Below are 26,788 nucleotides of genomic sequence, written 5' to 3'. Positions count from 1 at the left end.
ATTATCTATATAATTAAGCTATTATAGGGCTTTATTAAAGGGCTGCTAAAACAACGATTCCTCCTCACGAAGCTGCTGTTCTCGGGTCAAAAGTATCTTATAATTCTCATCAGCTAACCCTAACTGCTTATTAACTGACAGCTGTCCTGCCCCACCAGCTAACGTTGGTTATGTAACGTATTTGTACTGTTAAGCTACTGTAGTGGTTAGCATGCTGGAGTGAACGGGTTTGTCTCAATCAATCAACTCTGCTAGCAGTGAACGTAGCACTTAGATGAACAGTTAGCTAGGAAGCATCAGCTTGACAAGTAGCGAAACGTCAATTCCTCTCAAAGGAAAAATTGTAAGTCGTTTAACGCTAATTCGCGGGGGAGACGTATCATTTATATGTCTGTATTCAATAACCGAGGCAGTGAATGGCTTCACTTTAGCTAATAGCTAACGTTAGAATGGCTCGCTTTAGTTATCTAGCAATGTGTACAAAACTGCAGGTAGCTAGCTAGCTGGTATAAATACGACAGGTTAGTTAGCTTCAAGCGGCTCCAAGTTTCTTACAAGTTACGTTAAATTAGATGCTACGCTCTTTTCTTATTCTTCTAATCTTTCTGTAAAACTAGGTGGAGTCTGGTGAGATCTACATAGTGTATTTTCACATCAGGCCTGTAGCTTGTTCTGTTGAAATACCTACTATTGTCAAACTATAATCCCCTCTCAGACACTGAACCATCTAGCCCAGCCAGTTTGCTGATGTCGGCTAGACAAATAGCCTGACGCTGTTTGCACGTCACCCCTGTGCTGAGTATTTACTTTTTGCACTTTCTCACGGTCTCTTAAACCAATTTACCTGATTTATTCAACTTGTTGGAAAGGTAATACTCTCTAAAAAATGCTTGCAAGAAAACGCCAAAGCCAGGTTAAATTATTAGCTGTCTCACCTGCTACAGCTGTATTAAATTTATGGTTCTTACAAATACCCTGAACTCTCTTACGTTTTTCCCCCCTATGCCTTTATGTTTTTATATCCATTTTATTAAAAGTGTTTTTTAGCCAGAGAGAGAGAATGTTTTAATACAAATTTTCATGGCAGGTTTTCACTGCTTTATTTAGTGTAAAGCATATCAAGTAATAAAGTGGTGTATGCAAATAAACTGACTTGATTTGTCTTTTTCTCCTCTTCTCAGTTTGACAAGCATGGCCTCCACTCCTCCACACAACTTCTCCTGGGTCGAACCAGGGAAACTGGCTGGACTGGCACTGCCCAGGATGACATGTGAATACCAGTACCTGCTGGACAAAGGTGTCAAACACCTGGTTTGCCTGTGTGAGAGAAAACCACCATACTATGACTCGTGCCCAGAGTTACAGCTGCACCACATTAAGATAGTGGACTTCGCTCCTCCATCACAAAGTCAGATTGATAGATTCCTCTCTATAGTGGAAGAGGCCAACTCCAAGGGAGAGGTAAGAGCTCAGATACTTGATAGACTGTGCTTGATGGATGGTTATGCTTATAAAGTACTTTCAGGACTCTCCAGGGTTGAGTCTAGTACTGTACGCAGGCTCATAATCCACAAAGCACTGTAACCGAATACATTTGGACCCCGCTCCTGACCCCTGGAACTGTCTTTCACAACCTTGCAGCTCCTCCAAAGTGCATGAATCAAAAAGCAAAAGGAGAAAACGCTTCAAAAGCCTTTGTCAGTGTATTGGATTGCGTACTATGCATTCACTTTTTAAAATTCCCACAAAGGCTATCAGCACCAAGGTTTTTACTAAAGCTTAATCCGTTGTTTGGAGGATCTGATTTTCTTCTTCCAGCAGTCAGACAGGGTCAGTATTCCTAGTTTTGTTCAGTGGTGTTTGCAAAAAGGGATGCAACTAACTATCATTTTCATTATCGATTAGTCTGATGATTATTTTATCAGTTAAATCATTCATTGTTTGTTTTATAAAATGTCAGAAAATAGTGAAAAGTACTTTTTGGAATTTCATAACAGTCTAAAACCCAAACATATTCAATTTAACATCACATAAGAAAAAGAAAAGCAGCAAATGCTCACAATTGAGAAGCTGAGACCAGTGGAAAAACTACTTTAAAGAGTAATCGATAATCAAAATAGTTTTAACATTTAATTTTCTGTCGATCGATTTATTGATAAATCTACCAACTGCAACAGCTCTACTTCCAAAAACAAAATGCAAATTCCTGTCTCATAACAAGGACTAATGCAGGGTGTGTGTGTGTGTGTATGCTGTGTTACAGACGATTGAACAACATAAATATTGTATTGTTCCTCTTCAGGGTGTGGGAGTTCACTGCATGCATGGTCATGGGAGAACAGGGACCATGCTGGCCTGCTACCTGGTGAAGACGAGGAAGATGTCGGGGATCGACGCCATCAACGAGATCCGCAGGCTGCGGCAAGGCTCGATCGAAACTCACGAACAAGAGAAAGCCGTGGTGCAGTTTTATCAGCGCACAAAGTAGCTTTTACAGAGGGAGCAGTTCGAGTAACAGTTCTGCTTCTGTTAGGAATATGTGGAAGAAGTGCCTTGATTATATGGCTAAATTAATACTACATTATCTAGAATAGGAAAATACAAGAATTAATGTTTAAACAGTTGAAAAAAAACTGAATGTCCTGGACAACAATACTGAACCTATTATTGACATTACCCACAGTATGCTCATGGGACATTTAACTAAGGCAATACACTTGCACACTGCCTTATTACCTGGTACTGTATACTGTCACTTTGCTAGCATCATTACATAATCATTGCTTTAACCTTCATTTATGCACTGGACGCCAAGGAAAAGAGACGCTGACGCTCCTTGAATGTGAGCTTTTCAGGAGCTCTCTTGATTTTTTCCTCCTGGTTTCTGTGAATAAACAATGGTATTAGCAGGAATACTTGAATTTTATTAATGGGGAATAACTTATTGTATGGGGACACAAACAGCAGCCTGTGCTGTTTTAAAATATATTTATAGAGTATAGTCTGCAGAATTATTTTACTCAGGGATCTCTCTCAAACACTTTTTGGAGTTTTTGGAAGAATTCAATTGCAATAATGTCTCACTGTAAGTACAATTAGACTAAATGAAGCTTGTTGTGAGAGTACATTTCTGTGTCATTAAATAATGAGTAGAAATGCTGCATAAATAGCTGCTAGCTGTTAGATTTGGTTGAATTTCAATGTTTTCATTCAACAGCCAAAAACTCACTCTTTTGATGCCATGTTGTTAATGTCTTGACTCCGTCCGCTTGGTCTGTGATCTGCCAAAAACATGGAAATGTTGTAATGTACAACAAAATAAGATGTCTAATGAGCATAGACTCTTTTGAATAAATGAAACTGACAACAAAATATTATATTTTCTTTAATGTATTAACAAACAATTACCTGTCTTTGCCTTGTCTTCCTTTTGGGAGGGATGAGTTCCTGCTTGCTTTTCCAACTCTTTCAATTCAGTGTTGATGCTCCCAGCAGAACTTCTCTTGTTCTAAAGGTGGGGAAAAAAATACATTATTAGATATAGGCTATCGTGGATTTTTAAATACCAGCTTTATTATTCAAATGTGTCTAGTTAACAGAAGTATTCCTTTGTTGATAAAAGTTATTAGACAATTTTAACATAATATTATGGTGACTTACTTATGACAACATCTCCCATTTAGGTTGGGAAGAGCTTCACACTTATCACTTAATTTTAAGCAAGCAAACACTGATCTTTTTTGTTTTAAGAGCAAGCAGAAACATTTATATTTACTCGTAAAACACTATAATACACTACAATCATGGAGTAATAATTTATAGACAGTGTTTTAGTATAACTCATATGATATGAACCATATCAGTGTCCCAACACACAAACATGTTTTATAATGTGCTGTAGGTAGGATCATAATGTCCCATAATAATATGATTAATAATGTATATATACAGCATTTGGTAGAAATGTTAAAGGAAAAATCCCATCCTGTGCACTTTTAATCTGTTATATGTCATTAATACGTGATGATGTACCTTATTTGTTGTACTCTACTTTATATAGTGATTTCCTACATTTCCTAGAATGCCTTTTGGTAATATCTGAATTTCTTTAGGTTCTTTGTCTTTATTTTAGAGTTGATCTTCCCTTTAACTGATGCCTGCGTTGTGCTTCACCTGTGTTCTTTTCACCAGCTGCTGTATCGTCACCATCATGTCCAAATCCTCATCTTCCTCCTCATCCTCATCCTCATTCTCTCCTCTCTGCTGAATCTCCTGCAGCCTCCTCTGAAACTGCCATTCCAAGCTGAGCTTTCGGAGCCGGTCGTTCTCCTCCGCCGTGCGCTTCGCTTTAGCCCGGAGCTCCTGCACCTCCTGCTCCAGGAGCTCCACCTCATGAAGCCTCTGCTGCTTCTCCAGCTTCTCCTGGGCCTCCCTCCTCCACGGATCAGACAGCTCCTGAGGGTCTTTTTGCCTTATAGGACCTGCGCCCTGCTTCTGCTGAGTGGGAGGTTCTTGGAAGGAGACGTGTTTTGTTGGAGTGATGCTTACTTGGGGTTTTGCTGCTTGATCCCTGTGTGTGGTGGATTTTTGCTGCTGTGGTAGAAGTGAGGGTTGAGGTAGCTTCTTGGTTGCAGGAATGGGACATGCAATAATATGATTAGCTTGGTTTTGAGGACTCTGTTTATTTCCATTTACTTTAAGGGTTTGGCTCATCTTCATTGCCCACAAAGATGAACTCTGGAAGGTGGTGAGTGGAGGATTTGTCTGTGTGTTCACTGCTCTGGTTACAGGGATGTCTATACGTATTGGCTGGATCGAAGGTGTAGGTGTTGGATGTTGTGAAAAAGGAGTTCTCCAGACACCGGAGCCACTTGTACGGCCGCCCTGCTGTCTGTCTGTATGAGAACAGTTGTCTGAGAGGATGTCATGAGTAGAAACACTTGAGCGAACTGGGAAAGATGAAAAGTGGCTCATGGTTTGCTTTGCACGCTGGTCCTTCTGCTCCCACAAACTCTGCCTTTTGTCCAGCAGGGGGCCTCCACCGTCCACACACAAGTTCTCCTGTGACAGAGCTTGGCGCTAGAAGGGGAAATATAGAGATTTTTGTAGTATTTACCTACTACTCTGTTACAAGCAAAAGTCCTCTACTTAAAAACGTAATAAGCAAAAGTACACAAGTATTATCCGCAAAATGTACTTAAAGTATCAAAAGTAAAACTAGTAGTACTACAGGTAGGTGGTTTAATCCAGTGGTTCCCAACCTAGGGGTCAGGCCCCTCCAAAGGGTCACAAGAGAAATCTGAGGGGTCGTGAGATCATTTATGGGGCAGGAAAGAAGAAAAAACAATGTTCTGTACACAAATTTGTATTCATATTTTGGACTTTTCTCTAATAGCTTTTTTTGTGAAATACTGGACAATTTGAACAGTTAATGAAATGAAACAATCTGAGAAGTGTTTCTTTGGTGGAACTGCTACCAACTCAGGAACATCTTAAACATGAGACGGGACACTGCTTTTTTGTACGGGGTCACAAGCAAAAAAGGTTGTGAGCAACTGTATTAATCTTTAACAATGTATTGTATTTTATAAGCTTATCATGTGTTTTTTTAATGTAAAATCTTTATCTGAAAAGTAACTAGTAACTATATCTTCCAGATAAATGTAGTTGAGTAAAAAGTACAGTATTTCCCTATGAAATGTAGTGGAGTATAAGTATAAAGTAGCATAAAATGAAAATACTGTAGTAAGTAAAGGACAAGTACCTCTAAATTGAACTCAGGTACAGTACTTGAGTAAATGTTCATAGTTAGTTTCCACCACTGTGAACAATATGTCAACTTTTCCTTTGTTTAATGCTTAGTAAATAGTAAATATTATAAAACATTTTGGTGCCAGAGGGACATTAAGACTCTGTAGCATTTAATAAAAACGTACCATGAAGGTCCTCTTACTGGAGCTCTGTCCATCTAAAGGCCTCAACGACACTTTGAATGTTTGCTGTGGTCGACTGCATTCAGATAGGTTCTTGTCCTGTGATTTAGGGGTCGGAAGTGTCAAGTATTCCCTGTGAAATGTCTGAATACAGACATAAAAAGTAAACAAAAAATTAAAATTTGTGACAGAAATTCAGTTAAAAACAGTACATTTGTCTGACCATACAGCATTTCCTTCCAATTTGGGTATTTAGCTGACACTCTTCTTTGTAGTGACTGAACATTTTACAAATGTTACAAGGAATTAGATGTAGAAATCTAGAAAAATCTCACATCAGCATGAAGGTTGATACTGGAGACAGCAGCGATGTTGTTCCCTCTCACAACAGGGTCAACAGGTTCATCTGCGTCCTCGGGGGAAAAATCTGGTGAAAAAATAATTACACTGGAGTTGCTCTTATGACTCAAGCATGAAACATATTTCACAATAAGGCATTTACTCTATGTGCCCAGCAGCTGTAAGTGATCCAAATAGAAGTGCACCTACTGGTCATGTTGGGGTTGGAGCGATAAAGCTGCCTGTTTATCTGGTCTTTCTTCGTTCTGCTGCTTACATGGAACTGTTCTGAGGGACCAGGATCCACAACACTGTGCAGCACAAGCGCTTTACCCTTTGGCTTAGCATGGCTTTTATCGCCTTGTGGAGCAAGAAAAGGTCTTAATTAGATCCTGAAGAGTAGAAAGTGAAAAACAATGGCTTAACTTTTAACTTGTGTATTTACCTGTAGTCCTTTCTAAAGGTGGTTCACTCAGCAGAGCCCCCAGGCCGTGGTAGCTCGCTCCAAACTTTGCAACCTGTAAGGTCACAATGGGGCCGGTTTGCACCATGATAGCTGCTGCCCTAAATCAATATAACATTAATACAGTCATTTCTCCATTTTATTGCCTCATTAAACTGTTAGTTAAGCAAATTTGTCATTCATTTTGAAACAGTGAGAAGACTTTATAGCCTTTGTTTCATATTTATAGATTATCTGGGTCTTGATGTGAGAGTAAAACACATAACTCTTTCATGTTGAATGAGTGCTATCAGCGTAATCTTTGGTTCTTTGTTGGCTCTTTGAAAACTGTTTCATGATATTATCTGTGGAAAAAATACTTTGTACTGTATTGGACGCTCAGTATTTGGATGTCTAGATAATATTGTCCAATCAAACACAATGTTGTGCATGACTGTCATCACTTTTATTTCATGACTTTATCTGGAACTTAATAAAAACAAAAACAAGAAGAGTCTACTACAGCCATGCTAGCCGCTCTGTAAGGGGGGTAATTCAGGCACAGCAGTGCTTTGAGCAATAAGTGCTAACATCAAAGTGCTAACATACTCACAATGACAATGCTAACATGCTGTTGTTTAGCAGTTATGATATTTACCATGTTCACCATCTTAGTTTAGTATGTGTTAGCATTCTAACATTTGCTAACTAGCACTAAACACCAAGTACAACTGAGGCTGATGGGAATGTCAGTTTTGCAAATATCTGGTCATAAACCAAACAAATTAAAATTTTGATCTGATGGTGGCACTAGATGAAAAATTAAGGCATCACCAAAGTTATTACAATTCATCCTGAAGGGCAAAAGTTGTTTAGACATTTCACTCAGAACCACAAATCTGAAACTCATGGTGGCCCTAGAGGAAAGTCCCAAAAGTTATTAGGATACATCCTCTGGGGGCAATAAATGTCTGTACAAACGTTCATGCAAATTCATCTGATAGTTGAGCTATTTCAGTCTGGACCAACAGACTGACAATGCCGCAGCTAGCATGGCTAAACACAAACTTTCTCCAGGCAGTTGTTTAACAGGCTGTGGCCCCTTAAAGGTGGCTACCTTTCTTGGCTGAGGCCGACCAGGCTTTGACCATCCACACTCAGCAGCTGATCCCCAGCTGTTAACCTGCCATTCTGCACAAAGTAGAGACACAAGAGAGTTTGTCCGTTATTTCAATCTTTCCTTATTCTTACATTGCACATCTCAGGTTCTGCAGTGTTAGATCTCACCATTTCAGCTGGTCCTCCCTTGACAATAGATTTGATATAAATCCCGAGGTTACCTTGCCCTGCTCCCTGTGGCAAAATAAGAGGGTGGGCGTTAATTAGTTGAGACGTTTAGCACATAGTTTTGGTGTTTTAATAGTTCCAGTTAGTAAACGCATCACATTAGGAAGAAACATTTTGGCAGAATTGAGGCAGTCACCTTGGCAGCCACGATGCTGACCCCCATCCCACTGTTCAGAGGTTTGTTCAGCGTAATCGTCACAATCTCTGGCTCTCTGTGTGCTGCCTATTGAAGACAAACAGAAATAAAATATATTACTGCTCCATAAATGCTTTATTTTATGTTAGAATTTAATTAGATTTCAACACATCTTGAACAACAGAACACAGTCTGTGTTTTTGCTTACTAAGTATGTGCTCTCTGCTGAGGAAGCTGGTTCACTGAAGAACACCGTCCAGTCACCTTTGGAGTTCGGCTGGGATGTTAAAGAGCAGAGACCTGGAAGAGAAGGATGTCATACAATACAAACATCAAACAAAGAAGCCATTTTAGGTGTGTTTATCGTAGATACAATACATTCCTGGTATTTTATCTTTACATTTGGACTTTTTGCAAATATGACTATTCAGAATCCCATACCTTTCCGGCAAACTGGCTCCAAAAAGTCCCTAAACCCTGGAGGGATTCCTCTCACAGTGTCACAGGAGTATCCTCCCTCCGGCAGCAGGAAGGGCAGGTGGAGGTCGAGGCTCTCCTCCAGCTGGATGTCTTGTCCTTCGCTTCGAATCAGGTTATCTGCCGAGGCCTCCGCAGCCGTCACTACAGCATCGATCAAATCCTGCAGCGAGCATGACAAGTGGATCAGACAGCGGAAATATTTCAGGAAAAGGTCGTTCTAGTATATAGATTGGCATTTGTCATTCTGTGACAGGGCTTCAGGGAAGGGACATCCAATCTGCCTGCTGTGACCCTGAACAAAATACTGAAGACCTTCCTGCAGGTGACCCTGACCGCCGACCTCCCTGGAGAAGTAGAAAAGTACAAAATTAAAGTAATGTTGTACTTATATTGTCCTAACTATTGAGCTGCAGTGGTACTGTACTAGTTGTAGAGGCAGTAAGTAGTATCATAAATAGCATAAAGTAGAAGTTTCAGTTGAAACTGGTGGAAAGTAACCAAGGACTTTTACTCAAGGACTCTATTAGTACAGTTTTCTCCTTTCCTCATACTCCTACTTTACTACAGTTCAGAGGAAAATGCTGTACTTTTATTTAATTTATTTTTGCTCAGCTATTAACTTTGCAGGTTAAGATTTAACATACAAAACCATCTCATGGAATATAATGCATTGTTATCGATGAAACTAACATTGTACATGTAATGTAGTTAAAAGCTTCATTACTCAACATTACATATTCTGTTTACACAGAAATGCATCTGCAATTATCCAGTAATGTATAATAATAATAATAATAATAATAATAATGACAGGGGACATTCTGCTGCATAATGAGTACTTTTGTTTGTTTTAATACTTTAAGTACAATTTGTTGATAATTCTTACGTACTTTTACTTAAGTAAGCAGGAATAAAGGACTGGCAATTGAGTACTTCTACATTGTATTGACTTAAGTAAAATATCTAAATACTTCCTTTCACCACTAGCAGTAGCAGTTTACTTGTTGTGGTAGCAGTAGTGCCAGTTTTAGTAGTAGTAAGTAGAGGTTATAGTAGAAGCAGTAGTCATACTTGCCGTAGAGATTGCAGTAGCCGGTGGTGGACGAAGTATTCACTGTAGAAATACTCCACTACAAGTATATGTCCTGCATTCAAAACCTTAAGTAAAAGTAAATCAGCAAAATGTACTTAAAGTATCAAAAGCAAAAGTACTCATTCTGCAGAAAAATAGTTCTCATCAGTGTTTTACTATATGTTGATATTAATGCATTATATATTAATGATGTTTTTGTATTGATATCACTGCTGCATTAATGTTTATGTTGCATTTTACTGCTGTAGATGTTTATGGTTGTGCTAATTTTAACTACTTTATATACTGTTGGGTAGTTTAATCAACAGCAATGCATCATATTCTGTAGGATCTCCATATGTTTGTAGCGTTGCTGTCCTGTGAGAATCACAAATCTTTAAAGCCAACTTTTCATGAGCTCAGAAAATGCATAATCCAAGGTTTTAGTTTTTTTAAAAATAGTTTATTTAGTTTAAGAAGTAGGATCATTTTCTCAACCCATAAAGGAACACTTGATCCTTAAATTTATGAGAAAACATTAAATTCAAAATCAACAAATCTGGAGAAATATGGTTTCACTAGACAGGATGGGTATGAAAAATTCTGAAAAGTAACTAGTAAATAAAGCTGCAGTAGAAATATAAAGTTGCATAAAATGGAAATACTCAAGTAAAGTACAAGTACCTTGAATTTGTAGGCCCTATAGTACTTGAGTAACTGTACTTTGTTACTTTCCACCACTGTGTGGCAGCAGCTGTAGCAGTTATTGTTGTAACAGCAGTAGTAGTAGTCGCCATGGAAACAGCAGTAGTAGTAGTAGTAGTCGCCATTATAGCTCATGAGGTCTGGACCACCTTGAAAGGACTCGGTCTCTCTTTTGATATAAATTACAACTCAGTCATGTATGGACTCCTAAAAGAGAAAATGCCTCCGAAACAAAAAGAACTGTTTCAGCTCATCATCAGCATTGTCTGTGTAAAGATCTGGAAAACCAGATGTGCCATGGTTTTAAATCAGACTGTCATTGACAGCAACATGGTTGTGACTTTTACTTCCCTGGAACATACTGGACTTTTAATATCTTATCTCTTTGTGCACTTTATTGCTTGGCCCTTCATATTAGCTAACACTTTTACCACTTTGTATTATGTTTAATATTCATGTATGAATTGTATTGAAGTATTTATGCTGTTTTTTTTTTTGTTTTTGTAAACTTTGTATTTAACTTGTTGAAACTTAATAAAGATTTATAAAAAAAAAATTTAAAAGTAACAGCAGTAGTAGTCCTCATGGTAACAGCTGTGGAAGCAAAGTTTAATAGCCTATTATTGATATATTTAAATATTCTGGGGGTTCAACTCAGCTTTTCCTCAAGTACTTAGCAAGCAGTTGTGGTAGTACTAGCTACCTGCAGTGCACATTTTTGTTTTACTATAATATAACAAAGCCTGGAACATATAGACTATAGGACTGATATCCATCCATGGTTCAAACAGTAACGTACTTGTTTTCAGTCGATGTCCGTGACTCCTTTCGTTAGCCGTTAGTTAGCTACACCAACTGCCACAAACGTTTAACGTTACTCCAATTTTCTAAGTCAGTTTCCAGTCCAGTTGTGGACAGCCTGTGACCGCGACTCTCGCTTTACTTCAGCAAAGGTAAGTATATGTTGCTTGCTGCTAACATTTTTTTAATGTGAGCCAGCTCATGTTTTGGCTATGTTCAGTTGGTGTTTGGCTAAGCTAACGTTATGAGGCTACCAACGGCTGCTAGCTAACATTATCCCGCTCTCATTTCTGTTGGCTGCTTTTGTGAATAAATGTCTTGTAGTTGCTGAGCTAATTTTTGTTTGGTTGTTGTTTGACACTAACCAAAGGTGTGCCTTTTATATAACAGTTACCGTATTTTCTTTAGTCACAGAGATAGCATCCGTTTGTCTGATAATCTAGTGATGTGTCGGTCGCGAACGAGTCGGCTCTATGAGCCGGCTTCTTTAAGTGGACGATGGGAGCCGGCTCCCGTCTGAGAGCCGATTAGAGCAGAAATATTTTTATTTCATATTATATCATAGAAATTAAACTGAAATATACTGTGTGTCTGTATAGAGTTGTGTAATTATTTATTAACCATGCTATTTCATTAGTAGGGTGTAGGATAGTTATTCTTGATATATCCCACTTTTTAACCATCAGTATGACTGAATATTTCAATGTATTGCAGATGAAGAATTTTGCACATTTATTTCTTGCAACAAATAAGAATGTAACTTAGGCAGTGACCAGCATAAGTGGTGCTAAATGAGGAGCCATTTGGGAGCCATAAGATCCGGCTCCCTTCAAAGATCCGTAATTCCCATCAATATGACAAAGCCAGCAGGTCTTTGAACAACGCGAAACATACCATTGTTTTTAAGTTATTTCTCAAATCCTCAGGGACTCTTTCAACTGACTGCATAAAGTAGTATTACTTTTTTAACGTTATTTCTTTAAAAAGCCTGTTTCCCAAATTGCGACTGTATTTCCTAATCCAAACAAAGATGGGTTCTGGAAATGAAACAGCTAGTTATCTCCTTGCTTGTTTTGTAAGACTCAAGAAAAATACAAATGCATTATTGTGTGTGAAAATATAAGAAGAATTAATATAGGTGACTATAAATATAAACCTGGGGTTGAGAGGCACAAACTGGGGCTAATTTGGCATGTGCACAATGATGCTGTTAATATTCATAGTGGTGAAAAATGAATTCAGATGTTTGAGTCCAAATGTTATGGGCTGAATTGGGTTTGTGGCATATCTCCTACTAGATTGATGCGGTTGTTTGGGATGGTAAAACCAGGCTCTACAAGAGGGCAATATTGTATATGACTGTTCTCTTGCACACAGCCCATTCACTAAATGATTTCCCTGTAATATTGGCTTAATGGGAAACTTGACATGGCTTTTGTCACGCTCATATTTTTTTCACACACCTCATATTCAGCAAGATATTAGAGAAATATTTCACTCAAAAGCAATGGGTTTATGTGACAACTCGCTTTACTATTCTTCATATATTATTCATTATCATATTCATCATTGTTAATTATTCATATTATTAAATCTATACTGCTGAGCTCCTGTTCTGTGGTTGAGGCTGCTGCTACATTCAACCACACTCACAAACCTTAAGCCTATATCTCTGTGCTAGTCATCAATGCTAAATACCCCAAATATCGACTCTGTGTATATTCTCTATTCACATAAAAAGCTCTGATCTGAGCTCTTATTAGTACTTTCATTTCCACAGGCTATTTCTCTTGATATCAAAAATCTCTTGCAAGGATTTGTCCCAAAAAGCAGCATCAGCGTTGTAGTTTCAAACAGGGAAAACAACAGAAGCATGAGAGGAGTGGAAGAATAGACGAAAAGTACTCACAGGGGGGATGTGAGGCTCATTGGTTGCATAGAGGTAGCCAGCTAGCAACGTCTGCAGCTGCAGTGAGTTCAACTTGAAACAGGTATTCTTGATGTCCTTTGCGTCTTGCGTTGAGTACTTATTCATGGTCAGGAGCATCGTTGCCTAGAAACAGCCAGGCAATGCTATTTGAACAGCTTGTACTGACTGAAAAATGTGCTGACACGTAAAATGATAAAAGATTTTAAAAAAAAACTGCAAAACCATAAATAACTTCAGAAATGTTTTATCTTACAAAGAAGCTCATAAAATAAATGTAGAAAAGAACATTTGATTCAGATTTTACTGAGTTTTTAAGGTACAAACTTATGCATATGTAGTGATAAAAAGCCCTGTCTAAGTCCAATAATCAGACATGTAGTGCAGGGGGGGCCGACCTGGATAATGAGTCCGAGGTGGCAGTCAGCAGCCAGCTCTAGGCCCTGCCTCTCCGCCCAGGCTTCGATGGCTGTGAGTCTCTGGCGGAGAGCTGCTCCCCAGTAGTGGGAGCGCAGGCCTGGAGTGTTGGCCTCTGCGCTCATCAGCTGGTTGAAGAGCCAGGCACTGATGAAATGGAAGAGTTGGGAGAAGAGCTGGATGGTGAGGGCAGGGTTGACCCGACTGCGGCGTAAAAGAGACATGGTGTTCATCAAGGTGTTCAGCACCATCTCTGCAACAGGCAAGACAAAGGTTTATAGTATTTAAAGAGGGAGTCAAAATGTCTTGCAACATCACAGCTCTTCCAAGAGTCTTAAATTACGTGGTGTACTGAATAAATAATTATGGCTGTAGTATTTATAAATAAACAAACATTTACCTATACCAGCTGGCAGTGGCCCATGTTTCTCAGGATCAATCAAAAACGTTGGCAAGTGCTTCCTTAACTCATTCTGTAGACACTGTAGCAGGCAACTTGGGGGAATAAAACACACATAAAAACCGAAATTTTACACCGTACATTATGGTTAACATGCATTAGCACAAGTATTTTCTTTCTGGATGCCTTTAGCTAATAAGCTACATAATTCTATAAATTTTATTTTTTACAAATTTGATAAGGATCCCTTAAATATCCTTTAAATAGTTTGGCATTTTTGTGGTTGTATACCTTACGCCATATACGGAAGAAAAATTGCATGTTGAAATAACACAGTGCTGAAGTGCTTGTGTATTGTATGGTTGGGATTTGGATGTTTAGGGTTGCTATCACAGTGGGAAAGAACCTATTTTTAAAGCGGTTTGTTTTCGTGGCCAGAGACTTGTAGTCCCTCTAAGAGGGTAAAGGCTTGAATAGGTAGAGATCAGGGTGAGCAGGGTCAGATATGATTTTAGCTTAACTTTTGATTACATGTTTTTAGTACTGTGGCTCATTTGATGTGTGGTGGAAGGCTATGTTCTTGGATGATCTGTTGAGTATGTGCTGCAGTTTCAGTTTGGATACTAAATTACTGAATCTCTATGGTCACGTCTGTCATCTGTACCTGTAAGCTTTGTGCACCAGGCGGGACAGATCCAGCTGACTTTGCCGTGTGAGCGAGCTGAGGTCTTTGTCATGCTTGAGGAAGTTTAGCAGCTCAGAGGTGTTGGCCATCCAGAAGGCGAGCGCACCGGCGATGGCCTGCTGCCTCTGCAAGGCAAATATAGCAGCAGTGTCATGTAAAGTCACAGAACACCTGGCAGACATGACTTTGGTTTCTCAGTTTCCTTATAAACTGTCATTTATTCAGTGTGTGCAAATGTAACAAAAGTAGGAGGTTTCTTGGACTTGCCTGGATGACCTTCCCTGTCATGGCCACCATTTTGTTTGCGATTGAGGTTACACTGTGTATCTGCCCTGAGGGTGGAGAGCCTCGCCTGTAATGGCGTTGCAGAGCAAAGCGTCCCACAGCATAGAGGATGTATGCAGGTGAGAGCCTGAAATGAACTGTGGAGCTGTTGGTGTAATTTATGACTGCAGACAGGAAGGCTTCCTCAGCTGAAATGTACAAGACACCAGCAGGGGGCAGGAGTCCATCATGAGAAGGAAGGCACTGAGCTTACAACTGACATATAAAACCAGACAATAACACTGTGGAAGAAAACCTTTTTTGTTTCATACTCACAGTTATCACAGAATTTAATTCCAATTGGTAATCCAGGTTGATCAGAAAAGTCAGGATAAAGACTTCCTGTGTGCTTTACTCCTGTATTTTAGCAAAGAGAAGTCATCAGCCATCCTCTTTATATTATATAGTCCTTATTGATTGGAAGTTGCCTGTACTGAATGTATGGAAAGTACATGGTGTTGCTTATTCACTAGACTGTACTGTTCATTATCATCTCTATTTTTTCTACAATTTGCAGATTTCTTACCCGGGGCAGCCTGCCTCTGTTGCTTTTTTGTCTCATGGTTAGACACACAAATGCTGTTGTGGTTCAGTGGCTTTTCAGTTGACCTGGATATGTGTTCAAAAGTGTGGGTGTTATTCTGATGGTTAGGTAGGCCTGAAGCCAGCAGTCTGGAAAATAAAAATTGATAGTGAACAAAGAAACATTTTACCCATTCTCATCCGCTGAAACCTTGTCAGTTGATTTAGTTTTGTTCTTCTTGTCTTTTCTTGACAGTGTCCTCTTAAAGCTTTGGATCACGCCTCCTTTTTCCTTCTCGTAACAGTTTTCCTTTGTTGTTCAACACATAAAAAGAACATAGATATGAGATTATGTGTGAGTGAAGAGAGAGTGAAAATGCAGACTAAATAAATGGTTTGCGTGGTACCCTCACACTCTCCCTGTCTTTCTTGAGCACAAAACGTCCTTCTCTGTTGTCCGTGTTCCAGTTTAATTGTACAACCACAGGTCTCTCATCCAGATCCAGTTTACGTTCTTATTCCACATACAAAACACAGAAAAAGTTAATAGAACAGCTGGACCAAGTGAAATCACATAAACCGTTATAGGTACACTGAATTTATTAGTATGTGTGGCTATTTTTGACATGCTTGACTGCTTCATGTTACATGAATTGTTTTCAAAGTAACAAATTAGGGATGCGACTAAGAATTATTTCAATATCAATTAATCTTCAGAATACTTTGTTTAATAATCAGTTAAATGTGTGGTTTAGTTTAAAACCCCAAAATGTACTATCAAATGAGAGTTAAGCAGGACATCTTTATATTTGAGAGGCTGAAACCGGCAAATTTTTTGGGTGAAAAATAACTTAAATGATTAATCGATTATCAGAATTGTTGCTGATAAATTTTCTGTTGAACCACTACTTGATTAATTGACTTATTGTCTCAGCTCTAAACAAAATACAGTAATGACATGTCCTTGTTAACAATATACAGTATGAGAATTGAATAACCCCATGTCCCACCCAAGAGGCAAAGAAGCAGCCACACTCAGAATCTAAATGCATTTTTCTTTCACCTGGAGTCACCCGAGTCGAGTGATTACCTTTATTGGCGTGGATCTCATACAGGGAATAACTAGTGGTCAACATTTTCATATCAGGCCTGAATTTCTCTGAAAGAGTTTCGATAACCTCATGAGTTGAAGAGTTGCTGCAAACACGCAGGCACTTTGTTGCCACATTTCCTCCAACATGATCCTCAAAGTAGAAGCGCATCACACCATGAAACTCCAAGTTCTGCCAGAAAACAGAAAACTGTTTTAGTTTGGTTATTTTTTATCGTGGGTCCAGTGTTTTCTGTTCCTTTCATTTTCTGCCTTTCATAGTGTTCTGAAACCATATTGTTGAATAGGCTTTGAGAATGAATAGCTAACCTTCCCTTGTATAAAATGCTGCTTTGGATTTAGGGATTTAAAAAGCTTTGAAGATGTCCCTGAAAGACTTTCCCAATGTGGCATGTTGGCCTTCTCTTATTCCACTTGTCCTTCTTGTATAAACATTCAACCATTCAACGAGCTAACAAAACAGGAATGCAGTCGATACCTTAAGAGAAAATCTTAACAGGAAACATGCAATTTAATTGATTCTTTAACTTGGGTAAGTGCATGCATGTTCAGTAAGGGGTGACCCCAGTGGGACACAGTGTTGCTAGTTTGCTCCATATAGAAACACAGAGGAACAGAGAGACAAAACAGCAAAATGTGGCAGTACAGAAAAAGCCAAAACTAAATTTATGTTTTATTTCCAGGGCCAGAGCAAAGTGACATAGTAACTTTGTGATTTTGTCCTGAAGCAACAACATCTTTATGTTATAGTATAGAATATGAAAGTATATGAATCTAAGAGGCACTTGATTGTTAAAAAATAAAATATATAAGATATTAGATAAAACATAAATAACTGACTGTCATGTAGTGGTAAAAGTATAAAATCTCACAAAATGGAAATACTGAAGTAGCATCCCATTACCTCAACACTACTGCATACTATTGTACAGTACAACAGTAGTTAAATGTACTTGGGTGGGTGGGAGGTAATTCATTATAAATACAACTTCACACCTAAAGGTACATCTAAAACTGTGACATTGACAGAGAATAAAGGTTAACACAAACGTAAACAGAGAAATGTTATGGTGTATGAACCCTGTCTGATGTCTGCAGGCGACTCACCTCATCAGGTGGGCTTATTTCAAACAAGTCCAGTCTGTTGTTGTTCCACTGTCTGATGACTTTGGCTAATTTCTCTCGTTCTTTCTCCTCCGGCATTTTTCACCAATTAACCTCAAAGTTTCTATCTGACTGGCTGCTGTAGATTTCCTCCAGAAAAAGACAGAATATCCTGTGACAGAAAAGCTCTTGAAAAGAGACAGAAAAGATCTGTCCTGGGTGTTGTATCTATTAGGACCCCACCCCTTCTTTAATATATTCACCATTAGTTATAAACTCATTGTACTGTGCAGTGAGTTCTTAAACATAATTGCCTACTTCATCCCCACATCCACATCCCCTCTCCAAGCCCCCACACCCCTCTGCCCTCATTTAACAGGTCAGTGGATCTTTGTTATGTGAGGCAAACAGTTTCCTAATCATATATCTGTCACAGGCAAATGATCCCCATCTTTATAGTCCACCACCAAATTTAATCATTTTCTCTTTAATTGTTATCATATTATCTCCACGAGCAAGAAGTGCACATCTTTATTTCTCACTAGGGTTTTCTGGTGCAACTATTTACATGTATTTAACTATTAATAATATATTTTATCTGTGCTGCAGAAGTCATCATGTGATGCTGACAGTGTGCAGGAGTCACAGAGGCATTTTCACTGTCACCATGAGAGATTTCCATCCTCATTTTCACAGCGACACGGATATTTACGCTTGAGGGAATCCCACTTCTCATGCATACCAGTGATTTTCAACACAATTTATGGTCTTCCCATTCAGTCAGCACTATGTATGTAGGGCAGCTTTTGTTGGCTGCTCTGAAGCTTTCTGGGTAAACCTACAATGGAACAAAAGCCTTAACAAAACCAACCCTCAATTAGATATACAGTATAGCATTTAAAAAACTGAACAATTAAGGGTATTGTTGTCTGGATGTTGGAAAATGCAGAGAAGATGCCTTTCAGTATGAACATATTATAGTTTCTGCCATGATGATCGATTTGATTTTTATTTGCATTTATGAAGCAGAAAGAACTCAGATAGTGCATAACTCTGTCAAGGTTACATAATCTTCCACATTTTTTCTAAAATAAATTTAGAAATTTTTTAATCTGGATCTGCATTAAATTGACTGACATGGCCATGATTTCTGGAGGATGCCTAAATCCTCTCTGAGACCACTGAGTTATGGCCATTTAAATTTAGTATGTTGCTGTAGCGCCTACTTTAGAGAACATCCTTCCAAAGTTTGCAGGGTGGTTCAAAGTTGATATGAGCATGTCATTTAAGTTTTGGAAACAAGTGCATGGTGTGTTGTAGCAGTTGATGATCAAATAGGGCTTGTCTACAAAAATCTTTCTCAATACTTTTTTAACTTCACCACCTTGCCTGTGACTCTCAGCCCCAAACCTATTTGTTCCTGGTGGACTTTTTGAAAAACAGGTCACAGATAAATACTTAAGACAAAATAATTTTCTAAGACAGCTGGGCACTGTAGTTTTTAGCAACCATTACTCAAACTGGAGTAAATAGTGCATTTGTTGGACTATTTTCAGTCACGGATTTGTTGTGCTAGTGAGTATTTCCAGCAGCAGTACAGTATGTTCATGTTTTTCTTTTCTTTTTTTTTTACTTTTAAACAAGTGAAAAATTATGCTTTTCATTATATTATATTTTTCAATATAATTTATTTTGAAATGTGTCCACTGCAGTGGACACCATGCATCAAAGCTGTAAAAAGTTTTTCAATCAAACTCAATATACTGTAGGTCCAAAAAACAATTTTTTAAAAAACATGTACTAAGAGCAATTGGTATGAAGCCACATAAAGCTATTCAAGTGCAAATTGTATCATAGCTTTAAATAAAACAAACAAAATAAGGCGTAATAACCAAGACAGTATATACCCTCTGGCGCATAATGTCCACTGGAGTGGATAGATGTATTTTCAGTCACAGAACAAAATGTACAAGAAAAACATAATTAAAATCTGGATAGAAGTATTTCTAACATCTTGTTTAGTTGAAAAATAGTTTTTTTAACAGTTAATCCTGAGGTACTTGGTGCATTTCCTCTTCCCTCTGCTATTTTGAATTTATGATACAATATCTCAAAATAACAGAGATACAAAGCTTGCTAATGAGAAAGAGTGAAGAGAGAAAACAGATTTGTTGCTGTTGGATCTTCAAATTTTGCCAACACGGGTGTCAGAACAGAGTCAATCACCGGTGCAACTGTTTTTCACATTCACACACTTGAATTTTCACTCACATATGGAGCGAAATGCTCACACCGTAGAGCCCTGTCAATAAGAAGAGCAACGCTGCAACACTAGCAGGCTGAGACAAAACACAGTAGGGTACAGTAAAGAAAGGATCGGATTTTTATCGGCTTTGTTTTAGCCAATGCCTTTGGGGCCGACCCAGGTATATTTTAATGGATCGTTATTGGCTAAGACAAAGCCGGGACATCTCTACTTGTTAGTAGGATCGGTTCATTGTTGGTTTTGGTCTTTAGTCTCGTGGGACTTGTTGAAAAATATAGAATATCACAAGACTTATCCTTTAAGAGCCAACAGTATTTTTTAAATAGCCATATGGTGGCGCTATTGGATCTGGATCCGCAAAAAAAAACAAACAACCAAAAAAAAAACGTATTCCTTCCAAATTCATTTAAATTAGTTTTTGAGATATCCCACTAAGTAACAGACAAATATAATACGAACAAAGAAAACATCCACAACAACACGTTCTATAAAACATCCATATCTAAGATTTTCCTGTGATGTTGAGTTTCATCACCCCAATAGCTGTTAGCTCAAGGTGATGTAAGGTCCTCAATCTAGGTATAAATAGCATACTTTCACTGGTGAAAATTAGCTTTATTATTAGCATTTTGAGGTGTGAGGTTGCAAAGATATGATCCTTTCTTTGTTTGATTTCTTAACACCTCCTGTGTTTCATCCCCTCACAGTGCAATTCTCTAGTTAACACCTTTAAAGCCTCAGAATATCTAATAAAATACAAGACTGCGATAACAACCACTGTAGTACATTTCACAGTACTTTACACTGGCTGTAAATCAAATGAGGGGACTACACTAGGACATCATGTGTATTGTAAACACAGCACATATGCAGATAATAATCCAGTAATGTTCCAGGTCTTCAAGGCTTTAATCATTTGATAAATCTGTTTCCCTCTGAATCCTCTGACTTGTCTTTCCCCCTGTCAGGAAACCCAAATACACAAGAAAGACACATTAAGGATTAAAGCATTCTGCTGCACCTGCCTAATTGTAAATCTACATTTACGAGCATATTCTTTTCTCTCAGACATCACAGACTGTCACCTTTTCTCGCACCTTTCCTGCCATCTTCCATAAACGCTTTTCTGCTTTGTTTATTTACGTTTGTCTTTTCTATTATACTCAAACATTTTTGGGAAACAGGGAGTTATATTTGTTGTCTTTTTGTTTGCTCGTGAATTTTGGTTTGTTGGGTTGTTGTTACTTTTGCACTCATTATAATCTGCTCTGGATAAGAATGTCTGCTAATAATGATAAACATCTAATAATGTAATTTTAATGAAATCCATTTACCCTCTTAGATTCTCCGCATCCTCTGCAGTCTCTGGCAGGGCGACTCCGTTCATCTCAGCCAACTTTGTCACCAATCCACTGTACAGCACCGACATCACACCTGAAACAAATGTAAAGTACTTTTTACAATGAGACGGAAAAATTGGTAAGTTTGAATTTTCTCTATGTATCGTTTTAGTGAGCTAAGAGTATTCGATGAACACGGTGACAGATAGAGGAAGACTGAAATTTACCGTACAGAAAAAGACGCAGCTCCTGCCAGATACCGGCCAGTCTGTACAGCAGAAATGGGGCTGCAATTGCTCCGATGTCACTGGCTGATGAGCACACTGACACACCCAAATTTCTGTGAGAAATTGAAAAGCAAATAAAGCCACAATCAAGTAAGACATTCAGACATTCATTTCTATTCCTTTTGTTTGTTTTTAAATTAGTATGTTAGTGTGAAGCCAGGCAGACACTTAACAGATTAAATCTGATTTGAACTTCAAATTGGTTGCCCTGACTAATTTTAGAATCAAGCCAAATTTCTACCTAATCGGATGTCGTTGATTGAAACTGTGCTGTAATAGAATTAAAACTGAACTTTGCTGCAGAACTGGCAGAGCATAATGTCTGCATCTTCCCAGACATCTGCAGCTTCACATTTCCATTCATGGTACAATAGCGAAAAGTAATACTGCCTTTTTCTTTTTGTCATCATTGTTGAAGACATGGTTATCTTGTTTGATTAAACTTTATTGTTGATCGCTTCGGCGTGAGAACCCACGTCGTGACTGTTCAAGTGATGACAGTGTGACCATATAAGTGGTACATTTGGGCCGTGCAGAAAGACCTGATTGTAACGATTATAACATGAAAAACAAAACTATATCTACCAACACTCACCTCAGGTGTCTAATACATCTGTGTTTGCAAAGTTCAAGGTCTCAAATCCAATGGCCACAGCAAGCCTCCCGATGATTGCAATCAACTTTTTCAACCAAGTAAAATCTGTAGGGAAGACAGAAGAGACAAAATGCAGGATGGAAATGGGATCCAAGTAGAAGCATCGTCACTTTACCAACCAAGAATTTACATTACCTATAATAGTTCAGAAATGATCACAATCCATTTTCAACTTTTCATTTGATGCCACGTGCACAGTCAGCTGTACCTACCCATGGAGACGAGACGAAGGGGACTATGAGGCAGGCGATGCCACCAATGAAGTTGGTGATGGCCATGAGAGAGGTAGAAGGTAGAGGTAGAAGATGAGTCTGGTGGGAAGCTCCACCACAGCAGAGATAAAGAAGAGGTTGTTGCCTGTGAAACACAACGGTACTTGTAAATCTGGATGAGAGGAATATTGAGTAAAATGTATTATTGAAATTACTAGCACATCCTCCAGGAACGATCAATATGGTATTTTATAGTATCATGTAGTAGAAAATAATATAATATAAAATCACAAGAACTTGCATCAAACCGACTTAAGTTTAAATTAATGTGTTTTTTTCTTATATTCGGTGTCCTAAACAAATCCATTACTGATACAGGATTTGCTTCTTTTCCTCCAAAACAATTATCTAAAAAATATTATATTGAAGGGGATTTCGAGATTTGCATTTTATTTGGCATAGTTCTTCGAAGATGTCACCTTGGACTATGGGAATTTTTTGATGGCCATTTTCTTTCTATTTTCTGACATTTTATAGACAAACGTTTAATCGATTAATCAAGAAAATTATTGGCAGAATTATTGGCAGATTAATTGATAATGAATAATTGTTAATTGCAGCCCTACTTATCTCACAGTATATTAATGCACTGCAATATTCATTTTGTCACATTAATGTGTGCTGTTGGATGAAAGATCATGGTGGACAAAATAATAGGAACACCTGCAAAGATAATTCAATACAACAACAGCACAAACTAATCTCCACACTTTTATGAGCTATACAAAATTAAGGTCTGTTGCAGGGTTTTTTCATTGGATTGCATTAAATTGTTGAGTGTTCCTGTTATTTTGTCCACCCCTTCTATATGTGGCAGTCAAGATAGAACATCAGAAGAACCTGGATGGTTATATATTATACCACACTGACCTAAACTGTCCACAGTGTAAAACAATGAGAAATAATTTACTCTGAAAATTACAGAATATGCCTATAGCTAGGAACCATGCTCTACATACATCTTTATTGAAGAGGTTCATGTTTTATAATTAGATTTTCAACTTTATTATAAAATTAAGACTCGGATAATTGTACAGTAACATTTTATTGGATGTATTTATCTGTGATTTCAAACTTAAACCCTCTAAAAGAAAAAGCATGTTGCATTTCCGTTTTCATATTTCTCATATCAACCTTCAAACCTTCCAATTTGTTGCTTAAAGGAGCCGTATGTAGGATTTTGTGGCATCTAGTGGTAAAATTGCAGTTTGCAACCATTTGAATACTGCTCGCCTCACCCTCCCCTTCCAAGCATGTAGGAGAAACTACGGTAGCCACGAAACTCGCAAAAAACGCGAAAGGCACTATCTAGAGACAGTGTTTGGTTTGTCCGTTCTGGGCTACTGTAGAAACATGGTGGTGCAACATGGTGGCCTCCGTGGAAGGGGACCCACTCCCATGTAGAAAAAAACGGCTTATTCTAAGGTAATGAAAACACAACAATTCTTATTTTCAGATGATTATACACTAATGAAAACATACTTATAAGTATTATATTCCATTTCTGCCAATAGCTCCTCCTAAATGTTACACACTGGACCTTTAAAGCTGATCTGTCACAATATGTATCAGTACACAGCTTGGCCTAGCAATCACTCTTATTCTAAACTGGTACAAGAAGTTTATCAGCTGACATCACCTATTTCTGTTCTCCTTTAATTAACCTTTGTTGTGCATGAAGGAGTTGCATCTTCACTGTGCAGACAAAATGTCTTCCACTGAGGGTCTGTCTATGGGACTCTGGCAGCAGTCAGAGAACAGCACCCTTCCATGTTTGTACAAAACAAAGTTGCCTAGTTAAAACCCTAATTGGTGAATAGAGAATTTCTGACACATGTGCTACCCATTATTGTTGTTATTCGTTGGTTAAATGAGAAGTTTCACTGGAGAATTGGGACTTTAGATGCCTCACACAAGAGCACATCAAGTTCTGCTGCTGCCGCCTCAAATGTCTTTGTTTGCACTTGAAGCTGCGAGCATCATTTTACCTGAAACATGTCGTCTTGAATCGATGGAAGCCCTCTTGGAAACTCTATATTGTCCACCACGTATTCAGCATAGAGCAGCATGTTACTGAAGTTTAATACTTTCTTCAGAGACGCTCCCAGCATACGCAGCATTCAGACGCTGAATGCTGCGTATGTCTGCAACACCCAACAGAGTTAACTGCTAGCTTACCATGAGGAAAAGTATGAAGTTTGTATTCTGTATTATCGTTGCCTGGCGTTGACCTGTGACCTTCCTATCGGGGTCCAACAGCATTTCGTACTGACAGCCGGGCTCCTGCAGCCAGTGTGAAGCTCCCTCCTGACAGCCAAATGAAGCAACCACTACTTCAATTGAGATTGCATCCAGAGACCTCTGAAAGACAATACACAGGCATACACAGAGACAAAGTTAAATGTGATATATGACAGATTTTATTTAAGAACTGAGATAAAGGATGATAATTAGGATCATAATAGATCTGGTCTAGATCTGGAAGAGAACATGCAAGGTTTAAAAGGAGAATTGTAACATCCAAAGGCAGCTGTGCCAAATATTAAAGCCTTATTTTACAACATTTGAAGTTTATAGATTGTGGTCTCGCCTGACTGTGGATACCTCTGAGAATAACACTACACTAATAACTTGGTCAGATTAATTTGCTTCCTTACTGATAAGTTTTCTGGCAGCTAGAGGAGGATCGTGACTGGACGCTTTCCAGTTTTTACTCTCTGATTATGCTGAACTCTAAACTCAGAAATAATTAACTCAGAATTCATGTAAACATAACACATAACAGAACATTGCATCAACGCACAAACATATAACCAGAACACAATGCTTCAAACTGCATATTAAGTCATTACTGTTCTGACAGTCATGAATTTTTTTTAATTAAGGAGAAAAAAAAAAAAAAACAGAAAACAAACCAAATAAAAAACAGAGCATTAAGAAGCTATGTATTACATGTCAAGCATGTGCACATCATCATGTTTTAACTGCATATAAACATAATTACAGACATGGCCATTGTACACAATGTACATTCAAGCAACCATATAGTAATATACATGTTTAGTCACTGTCTCTTCCCATCCTGTGATTTTTTAGGACTACATTCAAAGTAGGTAGCCAAAGCCATGTACACATATTTGGACCAAGGTGTAGAAAATGATTCAGTACCTTCACTTTATTACAGAAATCCTGGATTGCAAGAGTTTCATTTTCATAAAAAACATTGATGTTTTCATTTTGGTATTTAAGTCTAAAATAACTGCTTCCTATGGAAAGTATTTACTATAACAACATTTTAGAGGATTTAACATCTGTTTTTGAATGCTGAGAACAAACATGAATTCTATTATTTATTTTACATTATCAACCATATTGTGTAATGAAACCTTTCATATATTGTCATTGACAGAGACATGACATTGCCTTAAAATCTATATTGTGATACTTTGAATTTTCCAGTTGGCTATTGTAGTATCTGTCTGAACAGGTGAAAAACACAAGTACTGTAGTAAACATTAACTTTCCAGTGTCTCGTGTTTACCCGATTCTTCTCCAGATCTTTAAGATGGAGACGGCAGAGTAGACAGGAAAAATATGGGTGCTTAAAAGAAATGATTCAAACTTGCTCTCCTGTTCTGGCATCGATGAGAGATGCATCTGGTGAAATACATTTTGATTGATGATCCCCATCTAGTATTTTAGCACTCAGTTGTAACTCATCGTGTAACTCATCGTCCAAACGCTGCAGAAAGGCATCCCACTGCACCTGTTACATCAGCCAGTCAGTAAAAACAAAATGCTCAGGCAATAGCCCTGATAAGAAAGTTTTTACTATTGTTTCAGTTTATAGGGACTGTGAGTTATTTTCTGAATGAATGCACAGTGAGGTTTACTGTTGCAGGAGTCACAACAGATTTTTACTACATCAGGGTGTCAGTTACGGTAGCACTGGTAGCCTGAGTGAGTCTATATCCTCTCTAGTTTTTTTCATTATAATTCAAAGAGTAAAACATACTGAAATATATTTTAAGAAATAAAAATTAAAGTTTAAGCTGTGTATTTTTGATGACCAGGTCCAATTAATTGATCACAAAAATATTTCAATTAATTCGTCATTCCCTCGCCACCTCACCAAGAAATGTTGTTTGGAAGTTTTGGGTGCAAATGCTGGGTGGGTGCAAAATTATTGATTAATCTGCCGATTTTTTTCCTCCATTAATTGA

The 26,788-nt window shown here is 38.1% G+C and overlaps 2 protein-coding genes and 1 long non-coding RNA gene across 8 annotated transcripts in view; 2 read left to right on the top strand and 1 right to left on the bottom strand.

Annotated features, from left to right (window-relative positions):
- Window positions 1–9: 9 nt before the first annotated feature.
- On the top strand, window positions 10–3,372 carry dusp23b (dual specificity phosphatase 23b). 4 transcript variants are annotated; one of them, XM_044166770.1, is made up of 4 exons: window positions 154–228; window positions 295–342; window positions 1,182–1,461; window positions 2,303–3,372. In XM_044166770.1, the coding sequence occupies exons 3-4, from the start codon at window positions 1,192–1,194 to the stop codon at window positions 2,486–2,488; spliced, it is 456 nt and encodes a 151-aa protein (XP_044022705.1). In that variant the 5' UTR covers window positions 154–228; window positions 295–342; window positions 1,182–1,191; the 3' UTR covers window positions 2,489–3,372. The 4 variants fall into 4 exon arrangements, with proteins under 4 accessions (XP_044022703.1, XP_044022701.1, XP_044022705.1 ...); XM_044166768.1 differs by lacking the exons at window positions 154–228; window positions 295–342 and adding an exon at window positions 10–92; XM_044166766.1 differs by having other exon boundaries at window positions 139–343.
- Window positions 2,742–18,059, bottom strand: LOC122861812 (afadin). 3 transcript variants are annotated; one of them, XM_044166732.1, is made up of 24 exons: window positions 17,749–18,057; window positions 16,621–16,813; window positions 15,938–16,044; window positions 15,722–15,840; window positions 15,535–15,617; window positions 15,285–15,365; window positions 14,952–15,157; window positions 14,664–14,809; window positions 14,000–14,094; window positions 13,581–13,852; window positions 13,165–13,308; window positions 8,639–8,837; window positions 8,406–8,497; window positions 8,198–8,284; window positions 8,002–8,067; window positions 7,832–7,905; window positions 6,718–6,836; window positions 6,483–6,632; window positions 6,269–6,360; window positions 5,937–6,077; window positions 4,174–5,079; window positions 3,409–3,508; window positions 3,230–3,281; window positions 2,742–2,884 (listed from the first exon to the last, which is right to left on the bottom strand). In XM_044166732.1, the coding sequence occupies exons 1-24, from the start codon at window positions 17,842–17,844 to the stop codon at window positions 2,797–2,799; spliced, it is 3,708 nt and encodes a 1,235-aa protein (XP_044022667.1). In that variant the 5' UTR covers window positions 17,845–18,057; the 3' UTR covers window positions 2,742–2,796. The 3 variants fall into 3 exon arrangements, with proteins under 3 accessions (XP_044022667.1, XP_044022668.1, XP_044022669.1); XM_044166733.1 differs by having other exon boundaries at window positions 15,944–16,044; XM_044166734.1 differs by lacking the exon at window positions 2,742–2,884 and having other exon boundaries at window positions 2,954–3,281; window positions 17,749–18,059.
- Window positions 11,269–26,788, top strand: part of LOC122861824 — a 41,540-nt gene continuing 26,020 nt past the window's right edge. Inside the window, exons 1-2 of the long non-coding RNA XR_006374581.1 lie at window positions 11,269–11,407; window positions 21,354–21,490. This is a non-coding gene — a long non-coding RNA (uncharacterized LOC122861824). The remainder of the gene's footprint in view (window positions 11,408–21,353; window positions 21,491–26,788) is intronic.

Source organism: Siniperca chuatsi, linkage group LG15, assembly GCF_020085105.1.
Source record: "Siniperca chuatsi isolate FFG_IHB_CAS linkage group LG15, ASM2008510v1, whole genome shotgun sequence".
Classification (NCBI taxonomy): domain Eukaryota; kingdom Metazoa; phylum Chordata; class Actinopteri; order Centrarchiformes; family Sinipercidae; genus Siniperca; species Siniperca chuatsi.
Note: the sequence above shows the minus strand (reverse complement) of the source record. Positions and strands in the feature narration are given on the sequence as shown.

Coding starts and splice junctions, on each gene's coding strand:
- dusp23b (XM_044166768.1), top strand. CDS start 1,192: ATGGCCTCCACTCCTCCACACAACTTCTCCTGGGTCGAACCAGGGAAA. Junction 1,462..2,302: donor AGGCCAACTCCAAGGGAGAG/GTAAGAGCTCAG, acceptor GTTCCTCTTCAG/GGTGTGGGAGTTCACTGCAT.
- LOC122861812 (XM_044166732.1), bottom strand. CDS start 17,844: ATGCCGGAGGAGAAAGAACGAGAGAAATTAGCCAAAGTCATCAGACAG. Junction 15,366..15,534: donor ACAGAGGCAGGCTGCCCCGG/GTAAGAAATCTG, acceptor GCTAAAATACAG/GAGTAAAGCACACAGGAAGT. Junction 14,810..14,951: donor TGACAGGGAAGGTCATCCAG/GCAAGTCCAAGA, acceptor TTTGCCTTGCAG/AGGCAGCAGGCCATCGCCGG.